Below are 12,461 nucleotides of genomic sequence, written 5' to 3'. Positions count from 1 at the left end.
ATAATATTTATAAAATTCAGCCAATAGCAATTTGGCTCCTGAGTTTTATTAGTGCAATTTATGGAAATCAGTTGATTGGTTCAATTTCTGATATATCAAAAACAATATTTTTTTTTCAATTATATTATACAATAAAGGAACTTGGAGCATTTATTCAAAGGATTGACTATCGATGCAAGGATTGAGATGATTTTTACAATCTGGACAAGACCAGATTGCTTTTAATGAAGTTCATGGTGTATACAGATCAGAAACGAATATATCAAAAGGTACATAATACGCTGAAGACAACGTATCTACTATTTATGATAAACATAAAACCGACCCTTGGATGATTTATATGTGGTTTTATAATATTGGATACAAAATTTATTGGTGGATGGAACTTGTATATCAAATAAATGACTGCTTGATAATATAACTTACAATACTTGTAAAATGACCTACTTTATTCCTATTATTGATTTGATCTACTAAGGTAACTTAAAGCCTAAAGCCCATTTGTATTTTCTCTATTTTCATGTTTTTCTTTGTAATACTATTTTAGCATAACTGTGAAGTTATTTGAATTAAAACAATATGTGTTTAAAAGAAAATATATAACTATTTTATTTATTTTATAACATGAAATCTGCAAAATTATTTGATCGGAAATAACTCCTCCTTTAATGATGATAGAGAGCTTAAATTATAGCCATAAGATCTTGTGTAATGCAAGAATTTTAAATGGAGCAGTTTGTCTAAATCATGTAATTTTTAAGATCTTTGCGGAATCGGCAATAGCTAATTATTCCATCAACTAATCATCCCCAACTATAAAATAAAACATTTTGGTAATAAAAGTTTGCATCTTTTAGTATAAAATAACTATTTCTCTAAAACCTCTTAATGAAAATGTATGTAAAGGGAAATAAAAAAAATAAAAAAAATGTAAAACAACACTTAAAATGTGTATTATCAATATGAAGCAAAAATTTGACTGTTGGAATTCCTAACTAATTTCATCGCCTTTTTTTAAAAAAAGAAGTTTTTTTGTCACTCCCTGTACAATGTTAAACATAGAAATAGATTATCTTTGATTTAAAAAACTGCAACTTCCAAGATATTAAATTATAATTAAGGAGTATCATAAAAAAGGTCGAAACCTTACCTATATTAAAGGGATATTTTGCTAATATATGGGCATAGTAAGAAAAGGACAAATCAATTTCCCTAAGTTTCTTCTTTTTTATCTCAGCATACTTTTATGCTGACACAAAGGGAAAAATAGTGCTTTTATGTAGTACATCTATAAACAATGTCCCAAAAGGACCCATCCTTCTTCTTTTCCATAAATAGTACATACAAATGAATGAAAGAAGAACGAAAGGTTTTATTAATCATCAATATTATAGAAAAGAACAGGTCTTGATTGTCTTGTCTATGTGTTTCCAATAGCTATATCCTTTGTTCATTACTTCCTTCGTTTACGACGTACAGGGTGTACAAGTTATCTATATCACCACTCTCTTGGTCAAACACAGGAACCTAGGGAGCTGATTTTTTGTTTTGTTAGATAGCTTGTTCAATTTTGATCAAGTTGGACAAAATGGAATCAATTGGCAATTTCGTAGTTCCATATATTTGGGAAAAGACACAGAACCCTCCTTGGAATCCGCGCCAGAATTGACAACATGACAATTGCTAAAACTCTTGGACTCAGCGGAACATACGTAGGTAAGATTAAGAGGGCATTTGAGGCCTCCAAATGTGATTTCAAGGTAAGAGCAATGCGTAATGCTGTTTGAGATGGTTGGCTCCAAAGGCCACGTCAAGCCTCTTCATGTGTTCTACCAAAGTCTCAGGGTCAACACTGATGCCTACCTGGACGTGCTAGAGACAAAAACGAATCTTGGATAAACATGGATGCTAATGAGAGGCATTCCATATAGCAGCAGGACTTGGATCCCTGCTACACCTCGAAAAAAAGTCTCAAATGCCTCCAAGACAATTTTGACGACATAATCTTGCCGGACTTTTCGCCTCCAAACTCACCGGATCTGAATCTGATGGATTTTTTTTGTGGGGCATGATACAGTAACAAACAAACCAAAGCCCTTCAACACTACAAAAGAACTTATCTTTTGGATCATAAAGGAATTCCAAGTGTCGAAGGCTTCCTTGCACTTTTGGCCTCGTCTAGACACTGTAATTGAGGCTAGAAGTGTTATTATGCAATTCAATGAATTAGAATCCATCTAGCTTTCTGATTTTCTTTTAGTTTTTAAATCTAATCACCGGTTGGTAATAAAAATACTTAATTTTTTTTTCTTTTTTTTGCAGCACAGATAGCTTGCGAACCCTGTATATTCATGTATGTACCTACTCAATTTAGAGACGGTGTTTTTCTTCTTAAAAAAAACCCTCTCAAAATACAATATTATTATTATTGAGAAAAGTCAAGTGAGATTACGAAGAAATAAGAAAAAGAATTGTATAAGAAAAGAGAAGAAAATAATAAAAGAAAAGTAATTTGGAAAAACTCTTAATGTAATATGTAACATTTTATGTATTGTAATATGTAATCCAAAATTGATTTCTTGTTTCTTTTGAATAGAACGAAAAAATTTACCTAATTACTTATCCATAATCATAGAAAAAAGTTTATCTGTGAAGGACTCAATTTTTAAAGTCGAGCGTCTGAAGTTAAAGCTGATCACATCATTTAAAAAGAATAAGGAATACATATAAAAAATAACCATTGTTATTTTAGATGAAGTAAGCAGCAAGTGTGTGTAGCTAAAGTTCAGTGTATTATATTAAAAACAACCAGATTATATACATATAATTAAGGCTGTAAATCCGAATCCTTTTTTTAGAGGGAAAGTTTTTTGGGTAAGCGGAACAATATTTTATTGTCTCAAGCATTTTTTATTATTCATTCATTAAGAAAAGATATGGAAATGATAAAAGATAAAGTAATTATTGATATATTCTAACACTGGTATTGAGTAGCTATGTGTGGGTGTTCTCCTCAAAAACAGAGAGTAACCCTCCTTGTATATTAATAAAGCAAATCAACTTTTTAAATAAAAAATCAGAAAATTAAATTTTAAATACTAATTTTTTTTTACTTAAAAAAAAGAAAAAAAATCCATCGTTTTTGAAGAAAAGTAATATTTTTAGACTAAAAAATGACAAAAATTATATATTATTTGTTTTTTAAATTCATATCTATTCAAAAAAATTAAATTTTTTGAGAAAAACTTTAAAAAGCTAAATGTTAATTATTAATTGTTTTTGGGAAAATTTAGTTATTTACAGAAATCTAAATTTTTGGTAAAAAAAAAAATTTTTAAATTAACTTTTTCGGAGAAAAAATTTAAATATTAAATTTCAAATATTATATTTTTGAATTTATTTTAAAATCCAAAGTCATTTATAGAAAATTAACAAATTATAAAATCATATAACATTTTTTAGGAAAAAGTTTAATAAATCCATGGTTTTTCATATAAATTACATTTTTGTAGAAATATTTGAGCTTTTTTTTTTGAAAAAAAAATATTTGAAAAACTAAATTAAATTTCAAACATCATAGTTTTGTATTTTTAAAAAAAAAAAATCCTAAGCTACTTACAGGAAATTAATTTTTTTGAAAGAATTTATCTAAAATCAAATTACACTATAATATTTTTTGGAAGCAAGTGCAAAAAAACGTTGTTTTTCATATAAATAAAATTTTTGAAAAAAAAAAATTGAAAAACTAAATTAAATTTCAAATTTTAGTATTTTTGTAAAAAAAATGAATGATTAAACTTTCTAGTAAAAAGCAAAATTCAAATTAAATTCCTTATTTGGGGGAGCTACAGTCCTTCTAGACCTCCCCTCTCTTTTTATATATATTAATGCAATATGAAAGTACGATAAATATTATTTAAGAATAAGTACTTGGTATCTGTGTTTGGAATTTTGATTAACTCCATATAGAATTATATATTATCTACCCTTTTGATTTTCTTTAAAATAATCAAACAGATTTAAAGTAATATTTAAATTCAAACTAAGGCTTAATGATTCATAAATAAATAAAAAAGAAATATTGCAAATTAAATAAACGTTTATCGACACCTAATAACTCCGAGTAATACTAGTACCCCGCTATATATAAGATAGAGTTGGCGTGTGTGTCCTTTAAGGGGTCCCACACCGTAGACCCTGGGAGACCAAAATTGTGCATGTGTGCTTCTTTTGAAACTGGTCAGACTAAGACGGAGGTACCAATTTTTGGAGGGTCATAATCGAGGGTCATTATTCCATACCCAAAACACAAAAGCTGTTTTTTTGGAGGCCAAAGAGACTAAATAGAGAGTTGAGTTATAAATCTAAAAGTGACTGGCGTCTTAAAAAAAATAAAAGTGTAAAGTCTTCGTTTTCCTCATTAATTGCTTGGTGTCTCTCGTAAGATAGGGTGGGACATCTATTGATGAGATGGTCTGCACTTTGCAGTTCTTCCATACAGACAATGCACGCTGAACTTATGTCTTTCAACTTGATTAGGTGGGCTAGAAAAGGGCCATGCCCAGTGTAGGCTTGTACAATGAAAAACAAGTTGATGCTTAGTTGAAATATTTGTCATTTTCTGAATAATTTTTAACGATTATTTTTCATGAATCGTTAATTTTCAAATTGTTAGTAGAAATGCCACAAAACGATGCATTTTGGACAATACATTTTAAACCTTTATTACACACTCAGGTATTTTCAATATCTGGAACATTTTGTTACTTAATTTTTGCAATATTTTCAAAAGAAAATGAATCAATTGTCGAGGGTTTTTTTTCGACCACATTATTCTTTAAAACTTTTTTGTTTCTGCCAGTACGAAGAAAAATTGGTGGGCTTGTGTTTCTCTTTAGATTGCGTTTTACAACTTTTTTTTCTGCAAATTTTGTGCAAAACAGGTTTTTTTTTTTTAGAAATTTCGATTTAAAAAATAAGAATTGACTTCTCATCTATACACATTTTTTCATAAAATATATTGGTATGTTATTATAAGTTAATGTAATATTTTTTTTGAAATAGAAATTAATATATATGTCGTGCGCAACGAAAAGATCGAAATATTTACATGTCAATGTGAATTCGCGCTTCCTCCTCGGCCCTAGCAACACCAGGTAACCCTTTGTTATAATGCAGATATATAATAATCCTAGTCCGTACCGAAGGGGTATAAAAGTTAAAATGAAACAATATTGACCATAGTCCATGTGATTTCCCGCTCCCTCCTTGATCCTAGCAACACCAAGTAACCCTTTGCTAGTATATTTACAAAATAATAACATAAATATAGTTTGTAGTTGTGTCATTCCATGGAAAATATGAGCGCTAATAGTTTCTTTTTAATTCTGTTTAAATAACATGTGCTATGTCAAATCACCTATTATTGGGACACCCAAAAATATAAATTTTAGGATTGATACTACATCAACTCGGAGCTCATGGCTATTTTTCATGATGCATTTGATCGAAAATTGTCATAAAGAGTCTTGTGTTTGAGATTTCAGTTCGTAAACTATTACGAACTAAATACACTATGGATGGATGTTGATAATACCTTATTTGAAGTTTTAAGCCCTTCAAATAAATTGTTGTAATGTATTTAGTAATGTCATTAAATAAAATATGGCTGACCTCGACTATTTTTTTAAAGTTAAATATTTTAAACATCAAATCTTTTGATTTTGAGCAAAACAAGATAAAATCAATATATTACTCCAGAATGGTTTAAATTAACCATTTTTTCAAATAATACTACGAAACTAATAAATAATGAAACTAAACTACCATTTTAATAACTAAACAATTCATACATTAGACTTTGATGATTGGCAATACTATTAAAGAACGAATTCTCTAGAAAAATGTGAAATTTTATTTATGTTAGGAAATTAAATTTATCATATCGCTCACATTAAAGTACGTTTCATCTTCAAATTATGTTGCAAAGATTGGTTAGTTAGTAGTAGAGTTAATGCAAGGAGAAGGCGGGAGAGAGACATATGTTACACCTGAATTAAGAACCTTCTTATTATCCACAGCATGTTATTATATATATATATATATTTTTTTTTTTTGGGGGGTGAGATAAAGTACATTTCTAGTAGTATATGTGTAGGAAAAGTATTGAAATTATATTTAAGATCTTTAGATATATATTTGTTTGTTATGAATATGAATTTTTAAAAGCATTTACATTAAGGATAGACAATAATGCTTACTTCAGAGGGAGAAGTTAACACCCCAGGACGACCTATTAAAGAATGAACAATAAAGAAGAAGGAGCACACGCAACAACCTTTTTTCCTTTTCTATTTTTTAGAAATAGTTTTTTATTACAAGCATTTCAATACTAGTTATTAGTAGTGATAAAAATCGTGTGTATTTTGGACGTGTTAAAAAAGAAACCAGAAATCAACATGGTAACCCTCACAATTGGATAAATGTTTTAGAGGAAATCAGCTTAGTTTTCATGACATTTCATTAGATAAGCTAAAATAACCTGTGCCAAGGGAGTAGGGGGAGAAGGAAATAAGCAATATCATTAGCAAAAATTACTCCTTCAATTCTACTCGTAGCTCAACAAGGACTTATAATTATAACTCCGCAAGAAATCATCAGGGGGTCTTTCCGTCTTTTATAACTCACACGAATGTTCAATCAAGTTTTGTATGAGGAGTTATATAATAATGGCAATAGATGAAAAAAGAAAATTCATTCTTCAGAATACCAATTCCAAAAACAGGAAAGTTAAAAATCACACACGATTTATATCACCAGTTAATTGTTTATTTTTTAACATAGCGGCAGATCATATATTTTACAACTCTAGTTGTAAAAAAAAACAACTATACAACGATATTACATAGACAATACAAATAAATATTTTTTTTTATTTTCATTTTACTAATATTATTTATAATAATTAATAGCACATAAGAGTAACAATTTTTTTAGTATATATATAGTTTATAATATTCATATATAGTAAATATATAATTTTTTCATTTAAAAAAAAATTAAGGAAGAAAGAAGGTTTGAAAAAAAATGTATTTGAAAATGGGGTGGGAGGTCAATAGGGGTTGATTAAAAAAAAAAAAAAAAAAGAAGAAATAAACCCCCGCAAATGTTGTACATTCACAAACTAATTAGTAGCAATTAATTCATTTATAAGATATTCTAACGTCAAACCTATAAAAAAGTAAAAACGAAAATAAATCAATCATGCAAAAAAAAATTGGACAAAATATCAATATGGGGGTTTGAACATTAGTGAGTCGTCTTGAAGGGTGGTGTTATTTATATTATATATATTGACTCAGTGCTTCCACATAAAAAAATGTAAAGAAATGTTAAGGTTTGGCACAAAAATCAATTAATATTTGTTAACTGGTGGTTAGATAGTTTAGTTAGCGGTTAATATTAATGATAAGAGGTTACATGCAAAAAAAACCCCAAAAAAGGAAGTAGAAAAAAAATAATAATATGTTAATTAGGTTTTTTATATATTATAAGGATTGTGCATTCCAAAAAAACAAAAAAAACAAAAACATAAAGGAACCCCAAACGAGAAGGGAGAGTCAAAAATGAAAATATAATTTATTGATATTTTATTAAATACATTCCTTGTATATATATATATATTTATTAAAATCCTTGTAGTTGTAGTTTAATATCATTATTATTTATTTTCTTTTCATCAAATTTCGCATTAAATAATATTTGTAATTTTATGTTTCATTTACTCATCTATAAAATATCATGCTTATTCCATTTTATCTCTAAATAAAAACAATGGATTCTTGTTGTTACTAAATTGTATGACTGTAGTTTTTTTTTTTTTTGACTTTTCTTCCTGCTCCTATCAAATCAAATAGTTATTTGTGCAACTCTGTAATATGTCAGGTGGATCGAATGTAGGAAAAGAAAGGCTCAGAGTTTAATTGTAAATAAATATATATATATTTTATATATATCAGGCAATGGAAGAATTAAAATTAATTAATTAATTATATATTTTAATAATATACATGCACCATCAAATGACATTAAAAAAAACGGTAATAATACTGATATCAAAAACAAAATAAAATGATGTAGTCAAAATGAATTAAAAAAGTATTAAAAAGCTTTGTTCCAGGATGATGAAAGCTTTCCTCTTTTTTTCTGTTTGCAATATCTTTGTTTGTTAAAATATACATTTTCCTTTCCCGGCAATTGTTAATATTATTAATAATAGTATTTTTTTTGGTTGGAAAAAAATAATTATTTTTTTATACTTGCAGATTGCAGTGTCTCATGTGGGTTGACCATTGATGCGGATGAAGTTGTAGAAGCGCCTGGATTGTAATAATTGCTTTCTCTTGAATTGTAGGCTGATTCTATCAAACTGTTTTCCCTTGGTTTCCAAATGGGTGAGTCTACAAATATGCAACGAAAAAAAAAAAAAATGGGTGGTTCGATTTGGTTTGCTGGAGAGATTCTGTAGTTCTGTTAGATTTAATCGAATATCTATTTTGCTTATCCAAAATAGAGGCTTAAAAAGAACAAGTATTTAATATAATGATTTGCATTTTTTTTTTTTTGTATTTCAAGATGAATAACATAAGTGGCTACATTTCAATTGAATGGTGGTTGATATATGTGGTTGCCCCCCTGAGTTCTGGGTGCTCTGAGACACCGCAATCTATAATTACCAATATGCCGAAATAAGGAACAACCCGAGAAAAAAACTAATAGATGAAGGTTGTTGGTTAAAAAGTGAAAAAAATAAAAAAGGACTTAGAAATAATTATGGGTAAAAAAACTTCGTCTCAGATTATTTTATGTTTCTCATTTGCTAAAAAACAAAAAAAACTCAATAATAAAAAAAAACCATGCACTAAAATAAATGAAAAAGGTTGAAATAAAAAAAGGATAGACTTTATCATTTTTAAATGACGATGATAATATTTTTTTTCTCTGATAAAATCTACCTTTTTCTGGTTCTTAAGTATCTTGATGTATTTCAAGAGAGAAATATATATATATATATATATATATGTAGAGATTGTAAAAAAAGGATTTGTATGTTACTATGTACCTAGGGTTGGTTGTAGTAACTATATATTTATGTATATAAAAAAGGTGCAGCCCCCAAAAAACATGCCAACTTTTTTTTGTTCGTTGTAAGTGTCGTGATTTTTTATAATATTTATATAGAAAGTATATTTTGTGTATAACTATAACTTGTATTTACGATAAACCTCTTCTTTTATCCTCTATTTTTTCAAGGCCTATCTTATACCCAAGATTTCTTTTATTATCTAATCATTAAAGAACTCTTTTTATATATATATAGATATACCAATGGTGGTATATGAAAAAAAGAGAAAGCTCATGATTTGAAGCAACAAAGGAACCTTTTTCAAGTATAAGGAATAATTATGACAAATAACCGACTTTGATAAATGAAATGATAAATGAAACAAAACAAAAAGCAAAATGTTTTCTACAAAAAAAAAAAAAAAATGGAGACGATGCTTTGAACTTTTTTTTTAAAGTTTCTTTTCTTTCTTTCTCATCAAGAAAAGACAGTCTAAGAATATAATAGAAAAAAAAGTAAAGAAAAGTCACAAGAACAGACAAATAAAATAAAAAAGTAAATTAAAACTCTAAGATAGTTTTCCCGTCAGGGGGACTCAAAGCTGATACAACTTCTTCGACGACGGAGGAGGAAGTGCTTTTGCTGTTGTTATTATTGTTATGAGGAGAGGATGATGTGGAGTGTGGGCTGGTGTTGTTCTTGGAGCAGTGGATCTTGTTTTTAGAAGGAGAGAGAATCATTGTAATATGCCCAAAATCAATGTCATCATCCTCTCCAGACAAATCATCCTCATCATTTGCGTTTTGAGGTATGGGAGGTAAGGCAGGGAAAGAAATAGTATCATCTTCTTCTTCTTCTTCAACCGTGGTTGTGGATTGAGGCCCACCCGTCCCAGAATCCCCCGACTCTACACTACTCTGTGTACTACAGCGGTGAGTCGGGAAAGGAAGTTCTCCCGGTCTGGGAGATCGTCTACAAGATCCTAAATCCTCCTTTCCTCCTCCGTCTAAACCCGTGGATATTCGAATGATTGGTGTAACAATTCTCGAAGATGCAGACTCAACTGAATGTCCGGACAAATGACAGTCAAAACACTTGCCTCCATCATTATTTTTAAAATATCGCCTCTCGAGATTGAGGCCTTGCTTACCTAGTTCTGTTGGACGTTGATCAGATGAAATCTCATGGAATCGAGTTGATGGAATTCGGGATGGTTGGTTTTGACTGCCTGTAGAAGCCGTAGAAAGAGTACTGGTTGTACTTAAACTCAAATGGTTCGGCGTTTTACCTAAGCTTCCTCCTGTTTTTCCATCCATCGTTTCTTCTCCTTCACTTTTGATACCTGAGCTTCCTTCACCATCCCTTGTTGAGTCCGTTTCCGAATGAAAATCTCCGAGTTCATCTATTTACGAGAGTTTAGATGAAAAAAAAAAAAAAAAGAGAAGGGAGAGAAAATAAAAATAAAATGTAAGATTGATTGGTCATCCCACAGTTAAATATACCCAGACCGTCTCCAAGTGTTCTCATGTTTCGATTACGAGATGATGTCATCGGTGGATCACAACTATGGCTTTTGACAGGTCGTTGATGGTGATGGTGGTCTCGACTCGAGACGACTGAAGAGGATGAAAGTAGCTTGACCTGACAATTCTCTACATTATCATAATCTATATCATCATTCCCCTCTTCAGATAGGCCAACGCCGGTTCCGCTGGTTGAGCTTAGATGCCTTTGAAGACTGGAGTAGGGTTGTTGCTGTTGTTTACTCCCCGGGGTTCGTTTTCGACTGATTTGAAGTGTTCGCGTACTGTTGCTTACATCTGTGGATGCCTTTCGACTAGACTCGGAGCGTAATGGTGGTGCGGGTTTGCGACCTTCGAGACCCGATGGAAGATTCATATTCCTCACCGATTCTCGTATGATTTGACGAATTGTTTTCAAGAATGCATTTCGGAACTCTGCTGTGCTGTAGTTAATATTGAATTCAAGCCCTATAATATTCTTTATAATGTATAAGACCTTACCTATTTGACAAATGATAAACTTTCTCGTTTCGCCTCTGAATTTGATTTTTTAAATGAATTAACTCCCACAGATAATGAGAATCCACGTCTTTGACGCTACTCGCTCGAACTTGCACTTCATTCACTGGTATTAGAACTTGATATCGAATAATTTCTACTTCTGCCGCATTTGCTTTATTGGACGACCCCTACAGATGATAAATAATTAAAGTTATGAGTATTACTTGTGCCTATAGTGCCATATGGGTCTTCAGGATAGAACTTACGATAAGGGATTTCTTCTTATGACGGAGCCTTTCTTTACAAAGGAAGACAACAGCAGTTTTAAACACGAAACACATGGCATGAAGTTCTAATCCTTTCTTTATTTTTCCTAGGAAATCCGAAATGTTTAACCATTCTACACCACCATAATAGAGTAAATCACCGGGACTCAAATCTACCGACTGCTGTTATAGTGAAAATTAAAAAAACATAATCAAATTAGCGATATATTTATCATACAAATACAAAACTATTATGTAAAGGCTCCTCCGTCTAAAATGCAAAACTTTTTGATAATTACCAAAAATTGTTATATTTTAAAGAATATGATTATTAATAATTATGAAGTAAAATTTACTTCATAAATACGATCAAGGGACACCTTTTTTACATTCTCAATATAGCTGCTTTTTGCATTAATGGCAGTTCTAGCCTGGCGTGGAACTTTGCACAGCAGTTATTTGTAAAGCTCGACTCCAGGTTGGCTCAAGCAGTGATGATACCGACTTTCAGTTGATCTTTTGATGTCTATCCGACTCTTGACAGCTTCCATTTCAGGGACCTACAAATTTCAAAGCCCAAGGGGAATAATCAGGGTTGTGGGAGGCCAAGAGTCTTGCTTTTCAAGGTTTTTGAGAAGGATTTTGCACCGGGTCACATGCTTAACTAGATCCAAAGGCTTCAAACCCTAACGAGGGGTTCTCTTGAATGCATTAAGGCTCAAGTATTGCTTCGCCAACCAGTGCATGGTGCTCTGGCTGTTGTCAAGTTCACGCGTAAGGCCTCTTATGCCTTCAATGGTGAATTTACCTCCATCCTCCATTATTTTTCCCTTGATATGGACATTGTGGAAGCTTTTGGTGTGCCTTTCGCGGTCACCCGGTACACACTAGAACGGTTACAGCCCAGTACTTTAGAGATCTCGGATTGTGATTCTGCTCGCGCAGATAGCTTCAAATTTGTAACTCTGCGTTGCTCCATGTTTTTAGTTATGATGCTCTAATTTCTGGGTTGAATTTACCTATTTTTTGTTTACAGTTTTTTTAGAC

General features: G+C 30.6%; 1 protein-coding gene across 38 annotated transcripts in view; it reads right to left on the bottom strand.

Moving 5' to 3' along the window:
• Positions 1–7,044: 7,044 nt before the first annotated feature.
• Positions 7,045–12,461, bottom strand: part of sif (still life) — a 146,706-nt gene continuing 141,289 nt past the window's right edge. For 18 of the 38 annotated variants that reach the window (XM_071891076.1, XM_071891063.1, XM_071891067.1 and 15 more), the window contains 4 exons: positions 11,415–11,597; positions 11,149–11,336; positions 10,627–11,090; positions 8,612–10,526 (listed from right to left, as the gene is read on the bottom strand). In XM_071891076.1, coding sequence (XP_071747177.1) covers positions 9,685–10,526; positions 10,627–11,090; positions 11,149–11,336; positions 11,415–11,597 — 1,677 coding nt within the window. In that variant the 3' untranslated portion in view covers positions 8,612–9,684. Of the gene's footprint in view, positions 7,231–8,030; positions 8,245–8,318; positions 8,460–8,611; positions 10,527–10,626; positions 11,091–11,148; positions 11,337–11,414; positions 11,598–12,461 lie in introns of those variants that run through there. The other 20 variants (XM_071891065.1, XM_071891066.1, XM_071891069.1 and 17 more) reach the window with 13 other exon arrangements.

This window comes from Lepeophtheirus salmonis, chromosome 9 (genome assembly GCF_016086655.4).
Source record: "Lepeophtheirus salmonis chromosome 9, UVic_Lsal_1.4, whole genome shotgun sequence".
Classification (NCBI taxonomy): Eukaryota; Metazoa; Arthropoda; class Copepoda; order Siphonostomatoida; family Caligidae; genus Lepeophtheirus; species Lepeophtheirus salmonis.
The sequence above is the reverse complement of the archived record's forward strand: the minus strand, read 5'-3'. Positions and strand labels throughout refer to the sequence as shown.